This window comes from Artibeus jamaicensis, unplaced genomic scaffold, assembly GCF_021234435.1.
Source record: "Artibeus jamaicensis isolate MK-2021 breed Jamaican fruit bat unplaced genomic scaffold, CSHL_Jam_final contig_685, whole genome shotgun sequence".
In the NCBI taxonomy this organism is placed as follows: domain Eukaryota; kingdom Metazoa; phylum Chordata; class Mammalia; order Chiroptera; family Phyllostomidae; genus Artibeus; species Artibeus jamaicensis.
In genome coordinates, this window is record NW_026521924.1 from 23419933 (window position 1) to 23438157 (window position 18225).

General features: G+C 42.2%; 1 protein-coding gene across 10 annotated transcripts in view; it reads right to left on the reverse strand.

Annotated features, from left to right (window-relative positions):
• PTPRT (protein tyrosine phosphatase receptor type T) overlaps nucleotides 1-18225 on the reverse strand; it is a 925330-nt gene that overhangs the window by 189559 nt on the left and 717546 nt on the right. For all 10 annotated transcript variants that reach the window (XM_053671225.1, XM_053671224.1, XM_053671220.1 and 7 more), the window contains exon 12: nucleotides 3972-4245. In XM_053671225.1, coding sequence (XP_053527200.1) covers nucleotides 3972-4245 — 274 coding nt within the window. The remainder of the gene's footprint in view (nucleotides 1-3971; nucleotides 4246-18225) is intronic.

Below are 18225 nucleotides of genomic sequence, written 5' to 3' on the forward strand. Positions count from 1 at the left end.
AGGTGGAGGAGGGCTAAGGGGAAAAAAATGGAGACAACTGCAACAGAAAAACAGTAATACTTAAAAAATTTTAAATACAAAGCATGCCTGGGTAAACATGATAACACTAATCTATCAAATTCCCAACGCTAGTGCCTGTGAACAACTCACACCTTGTGAAAACGTCCTCGAGGACTCTGAGCACCATTGCCCCTCGATGTGCACCGTCCTTGAACTTCCCATCAGCATTCACACGGCCGGATCTAAAACACTCCAAGTTCACACAGGTTGCTGTGGAGTTCACAGAATGTCTTCACCTCATCCCGAGAGCAGTCAACACTTAATGGGGGACCTCCACCCGCTCTTAAACCTAATGACCAATGATTTTTTCATAGCATTTTCTGTATGTATGTATGTATGCATTTATTTTCAGTCTCTCCCCTACTAGAGTAGGAACGCTCTGAGGACAGGGAGTTCTTTGTTTGGCTTACCACCTTCCTCCCAGCACTTAGAAGAAGTACACGTTTGTTTTGTTTTTTTACATATATTATGTGCTTGCTAGATGTTTACTTAACTATGTCTAACTCTCCTAATGGCTTACTTACAGTGACAGTTACTGGGGTTTTGTGTGCAGGCGGTGTGATTGGATGGATGGGACGTGTTAGCCCCTCTGCTGAGCAAAAACAGATCCTTCGTACTCATGGCATAAAGCTATCTGGACATCCAGCATCCTCTTACTCGGCTCTGACCGAAACGTGCAGGGGAACTTGGGAGTAATGAGATGGACTGAGAGTCAACTATTCAACTTGGCCCACGACTGTCTTGCAACAAGTGGCCATTACCCTCTCTTATACCTTATTTTAGTTTAACAACTTAGTTTCATCCTTTGTTTTTAATCTCCTAGTGACATGGATTTGCTGAATTCTGGTTTTTATTCCACCCAAGACAGAGTTTTCCCTTTTTATGAGGGAAGAGAAGCACCACTTAAAAAGTATATGGTGCTTTTGTCTTTCGTTGTGACTTATAGTTGCTGATTTTTATATTTACTTATAATTTCCTTGTTTCTCCCCCTTTTTTTTGTAGCTTGTTTTTCCCCCCTGGCTTTTAAATGATAGTTTAGAAGGCTGCTTTAAAAACTGCACTTAAAAAAATTCTCAGTATCAAAAACAAAATAAGTATTTATTCCATCCTGTCAAAAGTGAGAAAATCAGCAGACTGTTATTTAGACTCATAAAATCCTCTTTTTCTCAGTTTTTATTGACACAATAGCAAATCATAGAACCTAGATCACAATTGTTCGTTTTTTTTTATACTACACATCCTCTCTTGAAGTAATTATTTATATTAACCTTCTCTTTGGTAACATATTTAGGACAAGCACTCCGCATTAACGCTATGCATAATTAGCGTCTACACTCACTGTGGGTCATTTCACCCCATATTTCCTTATTCTTATTTTCTCCACTTTGATTCATTGCTCAGCCAATTGCTCTTTGAAAGATTTATGAGAAGCCGGGCACGTGGGAGTCCGTGGATCCTGAAACTGTCTTTCTGATGTATTTGCACAAAAACAACAACAACTTGGCTGATAAGGAGTTAGTGGGTTATAACATTTTCCCCTCAAAAATCCTCCAGGCTTGGCTGCACCATGCACTTGCTTTTCCACGTGAAGGAATCTGGGAGGGGCCAGGCAGAGATTTGTCACACGGAGAACAGCTTTTCTTCCCCTGCGATCCTGTCACCCAAACTGTTCGGGAAAACCGGATACCACCTGCAGTAACTTGAAACAGGGTGTAGCCTTTCTCTCTTCAGAAAACTACAACACTCTGAGAATGCAACAGCCCCCACGGCTTTTTCTCTCTGTTCTCGCGAGGCCAGCTCTACCCTGAGGACGACTGGCCATCAGATCCTTCCAGGTCCACTCTGGCTTGTGTCTCACTCCTGTGAATGTCTGATCCAAAATGGGAGGCTGTGCGATGTGGGCTTGAAAGCAGAATCAACTACCGGTTATGAATGGGCAGGCCTTGCTCATCCTGGACGTAGTAACAGACACTGTTTCCTCCACGTGGTAGCTTCAGACTGGGGCGGCTTTATTCCCAATGGGATAAAAAATGTCTTGAGAAGGGGGTCCGTTGTGCGATGCTTGAGGAGTTGACCCCCTAGAAGTCCTGCCTGGCCTGTTCTCCTGCCCAGGGCCAGAGATGCTCAAGGTCCACTTGTCAGGTTTTTGGGTTCTGTAAACTTGGTCTCTGGCTGGACTTTTATGGGAATCTTTGTAGGAAGTTTAACAGAGTGTGAACCGAGCACAGACATCTATCCCCCTCTTTGCAGTGAGCATGCCCAACAACACCTCCTGCTGTGTCTCCAAGAGCAGGGAAAGCCACACCTTGCCAGAGCTGGGCTGAGCCAGAACCTGGCTGGTACTGGAAGCGGAGAATCAGGAGCAAGACGGGCCCTGAGAGGCTCCTGCCCACCCTCCCGTCTTCCTCCTCAGCAAGCCAGTGTTTTATGCAGAGGCAAGACCGATGGACAGGTGGGAGGCAGTCTGGCTGCTTCTCTTTGTAATGTTACCGTCTCTGTGACGAGTGCTGCCTGAACCAGTAATAAATGCAGAGCTGAAATACCAAGGTGGAATTTAAATGGGCCTGTGGACATTTTAAATGTTAATTGGTTCCTCAAACCAGGTTTCTCACAAGGTAATGAGTGCCGCTGAAAGACTAAACCCTCTGTTTTCCACCAGAGCCTGCGCAGGACGTGCAGCACACACTTCACCTCGCCTTGCTTTTGTCTCAGCTTTCCCTCCTCCAGGGACCCTCCCACTGTTCGGATACGCCGTGGGGCGTGGCACACTCTCCACTCCGGTGCATTTCCATCAGGGCACGTACAACGTAACCTTAACGTGAACTATGGGGCCTAGTGTACATCAGTGGTTCATCATGCATGAGCTGAATGAAATATGTTAACATGGTCTATGTCCACAAAAGCATCATGGGTGGGAGAGACAGACTTGTGTCTCAAGAGGAACTAAAGATACTAGCTTGCAGACACTAAGACCGGAGGGGTGTGTTTGTGAAGAGGGCGAGAAGATGCTACAAAGGATCTTCTGTAACTGAAGGAACACCACTGGGAAGGTGACTGTATTAGTTCTGTTGGTCCCTAAGGGTATAAATCCAGAGCAATGCACAGAAACCACATAAAAGACATATTTTGATAGATGAAATACTTAATACAGAAAAGAGGTTACCTTGTCTTTGGGAGAAAAAAATATTTTCTAATGTGACTAACAGTCATCATTAAGCAGCCAGTGTTCACCAATTAACTAAAATATGCTTAGTACATTCATAGATATCAGACTAATAGGTATTTTATAGACTGGAAGGAAATTAAGATTCAGGCCATGTGATCTGTCCCAGTGAACACCATTTTTTTTATCCTCTAATACAGAGATCTGCAAAATTTTTCTGTAAAGGTTCAAGTGGCTTCATGGGGCACAGAGTCTGTGGCAACTACTCAGCTGTACTGTTGAAGCATCCAAACGGTCACGAGACTATACAAATGAAAAAGTATTTCCATAGTAAAACCAAAATAAACCTGGCCAGGCAGCTCGGTTGGTTACAGTGCAGTCTCAATACACCAAGGTTGCGGGTTTGATTCCCGGTCAGGGCACATACAAGAAGCAACCAATAAATAAATAAATAAATAAATAAGTGGAACACCGAATTCCTTCCTTCCTTCCTTCCTTCCTTCCTTCCTTCCTTCCTTCCTTCCTTCCTTCCTTCCTTCCTTCCTCCCTCCCTCCCCCCCTCCCTCTCTCTCATTAATAAAAGAAAAACTTTAAAAAAATTAAACAGCTTATGTGCCAAAATGAAGGTATGGAACTGGATTAAGCTCACGGACAGTGTCAACATCTGCCCTAAAGCCACACTGCCTTCTCACCTGAGAAAGGGAAATGCAAACAAGACAAGCAATGGCCTCCACGTGGCCGTACTTACGCCATTGGCTTTGCTGAGTGCTTGGAAGTAGATACTGTAGCTCTTCAGAGGGGAAAGAGGGGGGTTCCAGTAGCCATTGTACGTCTTGTTGTCGCCCACTGTGAAGGGCTGAGTGACGGGCAGGTTGGCGGGCTTCAGCTCAGCCGCAAAGTAGTGCAGAGAGTCGAGGCTGGAGGCGTTCCTATAGCTCACAGGCACCGAAAAGCACTCGATGATGTCGGCTGCCCGCCGTGACTTCTGCAGCCTCTCCTCCTTGACGACCAGCTGATAAACACTGGACAGGACAGAGAAGAGGCAAATGAATGCTACCTGGAGGGGTGGACCGGTTAGTCATTATCGGCACTTCTGTCGACAGCTAAACCTCCCGCCTGGGCTTCAGACTTACAAACTTCTGCTCTGAAGAAATCTCCCTCCCAAAGCCAGTTCACACGGGATGTGTCCTAAATGCAACTTGGTCCCAACCCCTACAAACCTGCTGCTCCTCCTACATTCATTTCCTAGGGAAGGGTAGTGCTGCCCATCAAGTGGCCAGATCTTGCATGTGGGGCTCATTCTCAATTCCTGCTTCCTCGGATCTCACTCTGCACCTCTAATCAACAAGCCCGGTTCACTTGACATCATCGGTCTGCACCTGCTACTCCGCCTTTTCCTCCTCCCACTTGTAATGCTGATGGGCACTTCCCCACCTCTTACCCCGACTCAGCTGGTCTCTTTGATTTAACTTAACTGATCAGCTAACTAGTCAGTCCATGGATCTTCCTAATCCTATAGCACTGACCCTCTTCAAATACTTTCACAGGCTCTCCGCTATTTGGATGAGAGAAACTCCCCACCCTGGCATTAGGGACACTGTGAGCCTGGTGCCCAGTCCACCTCTCAGGAGTCTGATTAAGGAGAAGAGAAGAAACAGCAGCTGTAAGTTGTGTAAGTTTCCTCCCCCTGATGCTTACACTTAGGAAGCAGTCTGGGAAGAAAGAAAAGAAGGTGGGTATCATTTTTGTTTACTGTGCTAACTTTGTCTCACCATCATTGTCTTGAAAATATATTTATTTAAGCTCTTTTCACCTGGCTGATAATAATAAAATCATATCTAAATGAGCATAACTCCCCAAAGTCCTATTTTAGTACAAAGGAAGGGGTTGCAATAACCTACTTAGGGTTATTTGTAAATAACAAGATTGTTTTCCCTGGGCTAGAAAACTCCTGATAGTATGAGAGAAGAATAACTTCAAATGCTCACCTCACAACATGGAGCATTTACTCACACACTTTCCCTCCCATGACACCTTCTCTATTTCTCCCAAGGAGAAGACAGGCATTTGTGACTGTATTTTCTGTGTAAGCTAATGTGAGGATCTTACCTTATAGGTCCCTGAGAGCTATACTGCAGCCCTACCGCAATGCATAAGGCAAGGAGAGTTTGAACCTTCTGTCACCTCCCTGGTTTTGGTGTCCTTGCTGTGTGCATCACCTTTGATGTCCACTGTGCATCCTCTTTGCTACAATGACTGACCCCCAACCCTCTTCTCCCCAGCTTCTCAGACCCAGGCTTGCCAGCATTTACTCTCGGTGTCTCCTGAGGCAAGAACACTCTACTCCAGTCCCAAATCACAAGACCTGCCACAACTCCTAGAGGATAGTTGCCTCACATACTTTTAAGAGCAAAGCTGGCAGGAATTCCTCTGCAGGCTTCATAGAGCCCTGCTGCTAGACTGCCATGCTTCCTTGGAGTCTCAAACTAGTGGTTTAGATGAAGATGCCTGCTTCTCTGAGAGAGACCAGCGACCTATCAGAGCCATCCATCCATCACCGACACAACCTGTGCCTTTTTCTGTATTTAGGGAAGATGTCCCCAGCCAGAGGCTGTGTGCATCCAGGACGTGGACATCCAATGGCAGAGAGTACACTGCAGCTCAAAGTTGAAGGCTCCTTGACTCCAGAAGGGCACATTTGGGCTCATGTTCTCCCAGAAACAGACTTGTTTTAATTCAAGTTCTTCCAGAAACAGACCCTACACCAAGGTTTCAATGCAAATGATGTGTTGTTAGGGAAGGGGACCCCGGAGAAACCAGGAAAGGGATATGGGAGAGAAGAGGGGAGGGAGCCAAGTAAGGACAGAGTTTCAGGCAAAGTTCCAGTCTTGGTATGATCCTAACGGGAGCTCTGGAGTATAATCTGTACCCAAGACATAATCTCATCTCAACGGGTCTCCCGGCACCAGTCAGCTATTGGCTGTGCACTCCACTGTAGAGACATCCTGCATAGCTCCGGGACCAGCACCTCCCCATCTCCTCTACCCTCCAGCCTCTGACATCTGCCACTCTACCCTCGGCTCTTACGAATGTGACTACTTTAGACTCCACATGTAAGTGAGATCATGCAGGCTTTGTTTTTCTGTGTCTGACTTATTTCACTTATTATAATACCCTTCCGATTCATCCATTCATGTTGTTACCACTGATAGGATTTCCTTCTTTTTTAAGTCTGAATAATTCTCTATTGTCTCTACACACCACACTTTCAATTTCACCAAGGTCACAGGACACAAGATTGATGTACAAAATTCAATTACAAGTTTATCATTAGCAAAGAGCAATCTGAAAATGAAAGTAAGCAATTTCATTCACAGTAATATAAAAAATACTTAGAAATAAATTTAAACAAAATAATTAAAATACTAAAAAGTTCAAAACATTGCTGAGAAAAATTGAAGAAGATCTAAGTAAATGGAGGCATGGTCTATGTTTATGGTTCAGAATAGTCAATATTAAAAAGATGGAAATTTTCAACAAATGTATCTATAGATTTAAGGCAATCTCTACCAGAATCCCAAGACACTTTGTCTAAAAACTAACAAGCTGACACTAAACTGAATATGAAAATGCAAGGATCCATAAGAGAAAAAAATTTAAAATAATTACAAAGTTGGAAGTCTCATAGTTCCTGATATTATAATTTATGAAAGTCAATACAGTTGATAGGTGTAGAATAGACTGATAAATCAATGAAAGGGAATTGAAAGTCCAGAAATAAACCACTATATTTATGATTGATTGATTCTTGACAAGATGCTAAGACAATTTCACGGTAAGAGAATAATCTTTTAAGAAAATGATGCTGAGTTAATTAAATACTCACATGAAAACATATAAATTTAAATTTATACTACATAAGAACTAACAGATCTAACAGATCATACCATAACAAAACATTTAGGATCACGGTCCTAAATGTAAGAACTAAAACTATAAAACTCCTAGGAGAAAATCTTCATGACCTTTGATTTTAAAAAAAGGTAAGTAGAGTCAACACCAAAACCAGAAGCCATTAATGGGAGAAAGATATATAAAGTGGATGCCATTAGACTTCTTTTTTTAAAATTGGGCTTCAAAATACACTATTAAGCAAATTAAAAAAAAAACAAGCTAGGCATTGAGAGAAAATATTTGCAAATCATATGTGTGTATAAGACTCACATTCAATATACATAATTACAGCTCAATAATAACAAGACAAACACCCAATTAAAAGATTTGACTAGACATTTCTAGAGACAAAATACAAGTGACTAATAAGCTCATGCAAAGATGGTCAACCTCACTAGTTATTGGGGAAATGTAAATTAAAACCACAATGAGGACTTCCGCCAAGATGGAGGCATAGGTGGATACGCCATGCTTCCTCACACAACCAAGTTTAGAGACAACTAAATATTAGCAACAGAAAACACAGCCAGAACACAGAAAATTGAACTTTTCGGAAGTCTGATAACAACAAATTCTTCAGCCTGACCGGTAAGAGGGGCGAAACCAGCAGCTGGAGGAGCAAGGTTGCACAGGAAAACTCCGTCAGACGGACTCAGGAGCGCGGAATCCAGGCGCAGGGACCTCGGGGAAACAGCAAGGGAGGAGGGCTGCGGGTTGACTGTGGTCGAGCATCTGTGCGTGGATAGACAAGCGAGGGAGTGGGCAAATGGACGGGACCCAGCAGACCCCAGTGGCGAGCAGCAGCTGAGGACGCCGCCATTTCCCTGCTCTGACCCCGCCTCCACATATAGCGTCATAACCCAGCGACCCAAGTGGCCCCGCCCTGGTGAACCACCTGAGGCGCTGCTCCTCATCCAGTGGTGGTAAACAGCAGAGGGGGCCACCATTTCCCCGCTCTGACCACGCCCCCACATACAGCATCACAACCCAGCGACCTGGGAGTCCAAGGCGCCGCTTCTCACACTTAAAGGGCCAGAACAGACCAAAAATGGCTCAACAAGATCTCAAAGCCCCAGAGCCTATAAATCTAAGTGATGAAAAAATAGAAAAACTCTCAGATGCACAGTTTAAAATACTGGTGATCAGGATCCTCACAGAACTGGTTGATTATAGCCACAAATTAGATATACATATGAGGGCAAAACTAATTGAAATGAATGGAATTACACAGGAAATCAATAGCGATGAAAAGGAAACTGGGTCTCAAATCAATGGAGTGGACCAGAAGAAAGCAAATAATGGCCAAACAAAAAAGAGTCAAGAAGCAAGAATTCAAAGAAATGAGGAGAGTATTAGGAACCTCCAGGACATCTTTAAACGCTCCAACATCTGAATTATAGGGGTACCAGAAGGGGGAAAGGAACAGCCACCAGTGGAAAACTTATTTGAACAAATAATAAAGGAGAATTTCCCCAAGCTGGCAAAGGAAATAGACTTCCAGGAACTCCAGGAAGCTCAGAGAATACCAAAGAAGTTGGACCCAGGAAGGAACACACCAAGGCACATCATAATTACATTAGCCAAGATTAAAATGAAGGAGAGAATCCTAGAAGCAGCAAGAGCTAAGGGGACAGTCACCTACAAAGGAGTCCTCATCAGACTGTCAGCGGATTTCTCAAGAGAGACCTTACAGGCAAGAAGGGGCTGGAAAGAGGTATTCCAAGTCATGAAATCCAGAGACCTACAACCAAGATTGCTCTATCCAGCAAAACTTTCATTTAGAATGGAAGGACAGACAAAGTGCTTCTCAGATAAGATCAAATTCAAGGAGTTCATCATCACCAAGCCCTTTTTATATGAAATGCTAAAGGGACTTATCTAAGAGAAAGAAGTTTAGAAAACATGAACAGTGAAAGGACAGCAAACTCACAGTTATTAACAACCACACCTAAAACAAAAGCAAACTAAAAGGACAGCTAGATCAGGAGTGGAAACATAGAAATGAAGATCTCAAGGAGGGTTAGCAACAGGGGAGTGGGAGGAGGAGAAGGGGGGAGAAGGTACAGAAAATAAGTAGCATAGACAGTAGATAGAGAATAGATGAGGGGCAAGAATAGCATGGGAAATATAGAATCTAAAGGACTTGAGACACATGGTCATAAACTAAAGGGGGGTAATGGAGGGGATGGGGGGTAGGGTGGAGGGGAATGAAGGGGGGAATAGAACTGTAATGGCATAATCGATAAAAATAAATAATTTTTTTTTTTTAAAAAAAGGAGTTTACAACCCTGGCTGTTGTGACTTAGTGGATTGAGCACTGGCCTGAGAACCAAAAGGTCACTGGTTTGATTCCCAGTCAGGCCACATGCCTGGGTTGCAGGCAAGGTCCCCAGGGTGGGGGGCCACATGAGAGGCAACCACACATTGATGTTCCTCTCCTTTCTCCCTCCCTTTCCCTCTCTCTGAAAATAAATAATACAGTCTCTTAAAAAAAAAGGTTACAGAATGCAAATAAATGCGTATATTGAAACACACACACACACACACACACACACACACACAAAAACCCACAATGAGAAACCACCACACACACCCACGACAATGGCTGGCAGTAAAAAGACAGACAATAGCAAGTGTTGATGAGGGTGCGGGAAAACTGGAAGACTGTGGGGGACAAAATGGTTTAGACACTCTGGAAAACAGTCTCGTAGTTCCTTAAAAATGTAAGGAAGTACCTTTCACCCAGCCATTGCATTCCCAGATTTCTACCCAGGAGAAATGAAAAAGTATGTCCACACAAAAACTTGTATACACATTAGTAGCAGCATCATTCACAATAGCCAAAACATTAAAACAGTCTATATGTCCATCAACTGGTGATCAAATGAACAGTATGTTGCATATTCACGTAATGAAATATGATTCAGGGATAAAAGAAACAACATATTGATACAGCCCACAACCTGGATGAAGCTCAATAACATGATGCTAAATGAGAAAATCCAGATGCCAAAGACTATCTGTTGCATGATTTTATTCAGATGAAATGTCCAAAAAAGGCAATTTCCTAGAGGCAACATCAGATCAGTGATTGGCTAGGACTGGGGGTGGGAGAAGGAACCAATGGCACTTGGGCACAGAGTGTTTTGGGGTGTGATGGAAAAGTTCCAAAATGGGATTGTGGAATTGTGGGGAGGGCAACACAACCCTGGAACTTTTCTGAACATTATTGAATTGAAATCGAGACAACCATAAAAAAATAAGCAATAAAAATGTTAAGAACATGGATAAAGTCCAACTATGCCTGGACAGACCTGGAGAGACATGAGGCAGTGTTCCCACACCATGTAGGAGGGGCATTCTGAAGCTCAAATAATGCTGCTGTGCCCCTAGTGTTCAGAAACATGAAAACACTTTTTTTCTTTTTACCAAATAAAAGTTGTGGGAAAGTTTCTTCAATAATAGATAAACATTATAAAGCATACAAAAATTATTGAATTGTTCACTTATAAGAGGCAAACTTTATGGCATGCAAATTGTATCTCAATAAAGCCATTAAAGAAGGGAAGGAAATGAACTGACAAATCTTGTACGTTCTTTCTCCCTTCAGAAGTCTGTCCTGTAGCATTCAACCACACACACATTTTAATGTGTGATAAAACTTTGGCATTACTATACAAGAGGGCTAAGAATTAAGTATCAGCTTTGTAACCCTCCACAGAACCTAGCTTTGCAATTCCATGCCCCACGCTAAAGGTCACTGGCAACTATGGAGCTGAGATTTACAATGGTATGTCTTAGTTACCCAACCTTTATTCCAAGGCTCTGGGAATTACTGTTTTGTTTTGTTTTCACTATTTACCTAGTCACAATAGCCCTTTGAAGAGGCAAGGAAGTGGGGAGAGGTACACATTTGCAATTTAATTAAGTCAGAGACTACATGTGTTTCTTTGCTTGGCCTCTGACTAGCTGTGTGACCTCCTGTTCCCAGTCTTGGTCTTTCATGTGCTTATTTATTCATCAGATATTTATTGAGTGATTACAGTGTAGCAGCTGCAAATCTGAGTGTAACTTGGCCTCTGGCACCAGGGGCTCAGAACTCAGACGGGGAAGACAGGCATTAGCTGTTCACCACAATCCAGACAGATGAAGGCAGGGCAAGGGGCAAGGGACTCGGCCCGGGAAGGATTCTGAGAAGAGGGCACTCGTGGGACAATGTGAGGACTGAGCAAGATGATGTATGTAAGAACTTCCTATGCAGTAAGTGCTCTATGAACATTGGCGGGAACGTTGGCGGGAGCCAACACAATCGCGGCCCATGTTGCTATCACACTGTCATCAAATTAGACAACAGCGATTGGTCTCATTTTCCATTTGGCCCTTCTCTCATGATTGAATTGTACTTGATAAATTTCACAAAAGTAGATTTTAAATAGACATTTAGAGAAAGAAATATACATTGCGTGAAGGAATGATAACAATTTGACTGAAGAATTCAAAATAAGTTTTACTTACTTTCAAGTGAAAGCTAAAAAAACCTCAAAGAGGGAACCAGACAACCATCCAATGATGGCTACAGCGTCCTCTTTCTGATGTTAGAAGAGGTCTGTCTAGCTTTAACTGAGCTCATCCTTTGAGGGTTGAGGTAAATTTTATGTTTTCTATTTTAATTGTATTTTATTGATTATGCTATTACGGTTGCCCTGATTTTTCTCTTTTCCCCTCCACAAAGCACCCTCCACTCCCTCAGACAATCCCCCCACCGTGTTCACATCCGTGGGGCGCGTATAAAAATTCTCTGGCCACTCCATTTCCTAGACTGAACTTTATGTCCCCATGGCTGTTCTGTAACTACCTGTTTGTACTTCTTAATCCCCTCACCTCTTCATCCATCCCCTCACATCCCCTTCCAATCTGGCAACCATCAAAACGCTCTCTGTGCCCATGATTCTCTCTATTCTTCTTGTTTGCTTAGTTTGGTTTTCAGATTCAATTGTTGATAGATCTGTATTTTTGCCATTTTATTGTTCATAGTTTTGATTTTCTTCTTTTTCTTAAATAGTCCCTTTGGCATGTATTATAATAATGGTTTGGTGACAATGAACTTCTTAAGTTATTTTCTTGTCTGGGAAGCTCTTTATCTGCCCTTTGATTCTAAATTATAGCTTTGCTGGGTAGAGCAATCTTGGCTATAGGTCCCTGCTTTTCATGACTTTGAATATTTCTTGTCAATCCCTTCTAGCCTAAAAAGTTTCTTTTGAGAAATCAGCTGACAGTCTTATGGGAACTCCCCTGTAGGTAACTAATTGCTTTTCTCTTGCTGCCTTTAAGATTCTCTCTTTATCTTTAACCTTTGGCCTTTTAATTATGATGTGTCTTAGAGTTGGCCTCTTTGCTTCCATCTTGTTTGGGACTCTCTGTGCTTCCTAAAGTTGCATGTCTATTTCCTTCACCAGATTAGGGGAGTTTTCTCTCATCATCCTTCAAGTAGATTTCCAATTTCTTGCTTTTTCTCTTTTCCTTAGTGCATCTCTATGATGGGAATGTTGGACCTCTTAAAGTTTTCCCAGAGGCTGCTTATACTATCCTCATTTTTTTTGGATTCTTCTTTCTCCTTGTTGTTCTGATTGGTTGTTTTTTAATTCCTTATGTTCCAAATCATTGATATGATTTTCAGTTTCATCCAGTCTACTGTTGTTTTGCTGTAAATTATTCTTTATTTCAAAAATGTAATTTTCATTTTTCAGTGGATCTTTTTTATGCTGTTGAGGTTCTCATTAAGTTTCTTGAGCATCTTATAACCAGTGTTTTGAACTCTGCATCTGATAGATCACTCATCTCCATTTCATTTAGTTCTTTTTCTGGAGTTTTGATCTGTTCTTTCATTTAGGCCATGTTTCTTTGTCTCCTCATTTTGGCAGCCTCCCTGTGTTTTTTTCCATTTATTGGGTAGAGCTGCTTTGACTCCGTGTTTTGATAGTGTTGCCTAATGTAGTAAGTATCCTATAGGGTCCAGTGGCATAACCTTCCCTATCACCCAAGCTAGGTACTTGAGGGGTGCCTTTTGTATGGGCTAAGTACACCCTCCTCTTGTAGTTGAGCCTTGGTTGCTGTTAGCAGATCAATAGGAGGAATTTACCGAGGCTAGTCAGCTACAAGGATTGGCTATGACAACTGACCACCAACCTCCACCCTCAGTGGAGGATCAGCTGTGCAGGGGTGGGATGGTGGTGCTCCAACGTGGTCTGTAGTTGTCTGGGTGCACTGCCCTGGGGTTTCCTGGGAGGTGCAGGCCAAGGTCAGCCCCCACTGTGTTTTGCCCAGGACGCCCTGCCCTGCCTGAGCTATAAAGCAATCTAAAATGGCTGCTAGTTGTGCTGGGCTTGGAGATTTGCAGGAGAAGCCAAGCTGTGATTCTTAGCTGGCTGCTGCTAGTATTGGGTCTGGGGCTCACCGAAGGCAGCTGTTGCTTGTGTGAGAGGATTTAGGAAGTTGTGAAGCATGAACCAAAACTAGCCATTTGTATAGAAAAGCAGCTTGGGTGGGCCTATAAGTTGGGTTTGGCAGAGTCAAACCCAAGTGTTAGCCAGGTTGATAGTGTCTCACATATGGCTCTGTGGGGGAGCGTTTGGAAAAATGGACAATGGCTTCTGCTTGCCTTGATGCCAGACACTTCAGTTTTTTTCCAGTACGCCACTCCTGCCTTTCAACCTGGTACTGCAGTCCTGGAGCTCTGAGGAAATGAGTCTGAGCAGGTGAGTCCATGTGTGGGTTCTTTAAGAGGAACTGCTTGGGGCTCCAGTAGTTTCTTCCACTGACTCAATCCCTGCTGGTTTTTGCAGCCAGAAGTTGTGGGGACTTATCTTCCTGGCACTGGAAACCTGAGCTGGGGGGTGGTTGGTGTGGGACTAGGACTCCTTGATCCCAATATCCTTTCCAAACTTTATCCACCACTCATCAGTGTGAGACCTGCCTGTTCCTTGTCTGCGCCCCTCCTAACCAGTCTGGATGGATATGGTTCCTTTAACTCTGTAGTTGTCAGACTTCCATTCAGTCTGATTTCTGATGGTTGAGTGATGTTTGTTATATATTTTAGCTGTAATTTTGATGTGGTTGTGCGAAGAGCTGAGCCATGTCTGCCTATGCCACCCTCTTGACTGGAAGTTGAGATATATTTTAAATCAAAATGCAGAAGACCTGCCTTTTGCCCTTACATATTTGCCTCTTCATCATGGATCCTCATGTGGTTCTAATTTCAGTATACATCCAGAATCGGACCACTATCATCTCCATAGCTACCACCCTGGCCCAAGTCCAGTCATCTTTTAATTCATTTATGCAAATAGCCTCCTAGCTGGTCTCCCTGCTTCCACTCTTATTCTCAATACTCTATTCTCAAAACGGTGGCTAGAGTGACCCTTCAAAAACATGACTCAGTTCCTAACCCCCTTGTGCTGAAAGCCCCGCTATGGCCCCCACTTTACCTGGAGTAAAAGGCAACATCTCTATAATGTCTTCTAGGCCATTTCTTATGAACTAGCCAATCTCACCTCTTCTAATTCTTCCCCAAGGACTGTGACCTCTTCGCTGCTCCTTGAACACTCTAGACATGCTCCCCCACCTCAAGGCCTTTGCATTTGTTATCCTCTAGGTCCAGGATGCTTTTCCTCAGATATACACCACCTTTGAAAGCTTGCTTCTTCACTGCTGCCAGTGATGTCTTACCCGACCACTCTGTTTAAAACAGCAACCCCAACCCCAACATAGGCTATTACACGCCCCTGCTTTAGTTTATCATCATCACTTGCACTGTGTGTGTGTCTGTGTGTGTAAATACACCTGGGAGTTTAAGTCATTTGTTTTATCCTCACCTGAGGACATTTTCTCATTGCTTTATGTTTTAGAGAGAGGAGGGAGAGAGAGAGAAAAACATTGATGCAAGAGAGAAACAATATGTATGCACTCACATATGTTGGAATTGTAAATGACTGGACTGGGGATCAAACATACAACCCAGGCATGTGCCCTGACTGGGAATCAAACTGCAACCCTTTGGTTACAGGACGTTGTTCCAGCCAACTAAGCCCCACTGGCCAGGGCAATTAAACCTTTTTAAAAGAGTAAACATTGCAAATGTCAACCTTTCTTCGGGAAAAAGTAACTAGATAGGTTGGGGCCAGTCAGCTGATATTTGGATAGATGACCTTGAGTTGGTGACCTTTTCTAAGGTGACTCAGAACTGAAAAACAAGGTTGAGGTTTCAGTTCTGGCTTTCCCACTCTCCAGCTCTATCTGCCACGCTGAGCAGTCAGTCACTTTACTTCTAGAACTTGCTTCTGAAATGGGATAATTCTGGTCAGTGCAATCAGACACAAAACAGAAGAGATACACATTTTCGAAAGAAAAGCAATTTATCATCATTTGTAGATAACATGACTATGACCTAATATATCGAAGAGAATCAACTGAAAGACTTAAAATTAGTAAAAGAATGCAGGAAACTGGTTTGACAGAAGATAGAGATAAATAAACTGCACACCATGAAAAACAAGCTGGAGAATATAATTGGAAAATCCTGTTAGAACAGAGTCCTTTAAAAATAGGTAAGGAAAACACAAATAAGAAATGAACAACACTGACACGGGGAGAAAGAAGCCTCTACTGAGTGATACAAAATAATATCTGTAGCTCTGTGTACCGGGCTCGGCAGAGTGGGTGTTAAATAATGTGCTGAACCGAAGATGAATAAATGGACAGAAATGCTGACATCCTGGGAGAAAGCACCGCATATTGTAAAGATGTCAATTTCTCCCAAAACAAATGTGTTTTCTTTGGGAAAAAGCAAGTTGTATAGAATATGAGGCCAGTAAAGTGACATTCGGGAGCTCGAAAGGTCTGAATGACCTTAATTTAGAAATTCCAATAATTCCAATGAGGTTTCTTTCATTTGTTTGTCTAAAATAGAAAATACGGTTAAGAACTTCTTTAAAACAAAGGAATGAGGGTAAACAACCACTCCTAGATATAAAAGCATATTATGAAGTTAGACTCATTATGCCATGGGTACTGCAGTGTGATTTTAAAAATATAGGGTAAATGTACGTGTGTGTGTGAATTTTACATATAGAAATAGAAGCAACACAAGTCAATGGAAAAGAGAACATTTTTATCAGTAAACAATCCCGTATTGGATTTTAAAGAGCCTCAGAGGACGATTAATTGGGACAACTGTAGAAATTTGAATACGAGCTACACGTTAGACACCAGTATTATGCCAATTTTAAATTTCTAGAGTTTGATGATTGCGCTGTGGCTGAGCAGAAGAGCAACCTTTTTCTTAGGTGATGCAGACTGGAGGTTTCAAAGAGCAACGAGGACTACAACTAACCCAGCAACCATTTGAGAGCTAAGGAAAAGAGCAAATACGACGAAAATGTTTACAACTGGTGAATCTTGGAGAACATGTGGATGCTTATTGTACCATTCTTGCAACATCCCACAGGTTTGAAATAACAAAAAATATTGAGTGGAAATAATCATTTTAAGCTTTAACAATTGAACAACTCACAAGAGATGAAAGAAAAAGATGTATCTATGTACCAATTTGAAATGTCTGACGACAAGAATAGAAAATACAAAAACAACAAATTAGAAAAGCTACTCCCAGAAAATATGACAAAGAAGGAAACAATATTTTGATGTTTAAGGGATCATACTTGGTATGGAGGATAAAAACGACAAGGGGCCTTACACCAAAATCAGAAATAGCTCCATATCAGTAAAGCTATTTACCATACTACCTCTGCATAATGAGATGAAACCCGGAATTGTTAAATGAAAAATCTACACAAATAAAAACTCCCAACTGGGGAAGATAAGAAATTTCCCCATTAACTCTCAAATCAAATAGGAAATCAAAACCACAATTTTGTTCTCTGTAGAGAAACTGTTTCAACAAGAACACTGATGTTTAATGCTTATAGGGCTAGGACCAAACCTGTTTTCAGAATATGAGAAGCCTTTGTTATTAAACAAAAGAGAAGGACAATAAATTAATTAAGCATTCAATAAAAAGAAAATTAGAATAAACATCACTGGAGCCAGATGGCTTTTCCAATGAGTTCTTTCAATCTTTTAACAATTGATAATTCCCATGTTATATAAATAATTACATAAGACAGAAGAAGAGGAACGGCATCTCAAATTGGGGCAATTTATTCCTCTCCTACACTATTAGATTGGTTCCCCATATGCAGGTCATTTACTTCAGGTACACAAGATAGATTTAGGTGTAGAAAATCTAGGAAAACAAACCATAAATAAATCCAAATAGAAAGCAATACGATCCTATAAAGAGATGCTGAAAAGGCATCTGATAATTTTTAATACCTGCTTCTGACTTGAAGGGTCACACAGATAAACGGTAGACTAGAGATGTTTTTCCTGATCATGGTTTAAAACGCCTGTTTCAAACCTGTAACTAACATCGCACACAGAAAAAATTTAACGGAGGGCCAGCCCCTGAGGCTGGGAAGAACACAAGCTGGTCAGCTCTCCACCTTACTTGGCAACATTGCCCAGAAAGCTCTACTGAATGCAACAAAACCTAAAACCCAAATAAGAGCTGTTGCAGCTGGAAAGGAGGACACAAAATTATCATTATTCACAGATGATGTGATTATTAGACTGGTAAACCAAGATAATAAAATTTAATTAAAGAAATTCATGAGAGGTTTCAGCAAATCAAGTGGATACAATATGCCCATGCGCACACACGGTTTCTCGAAACACCAGCGAAATCCAGTTAGCAAACGTCATGGGGAAAGGATGGCCCAAGACAGCACCAGCTGAATATTAGCAAGACACGGTTTTAATGAGGTAGCTACGGGTGTCATCTACGCGAAAAAATCTGCTTGGTTTTCCTGAGAAACAGTGGCCTCAAATGCACAAACAGGCTTGCTTCTTTCATCGTGGGAAAGCTCTTGTTAATGGAACCATTTGAGGTTAAGAGTTTTAATCCAATTTAAACCAGCTCCATTGGGGATTAT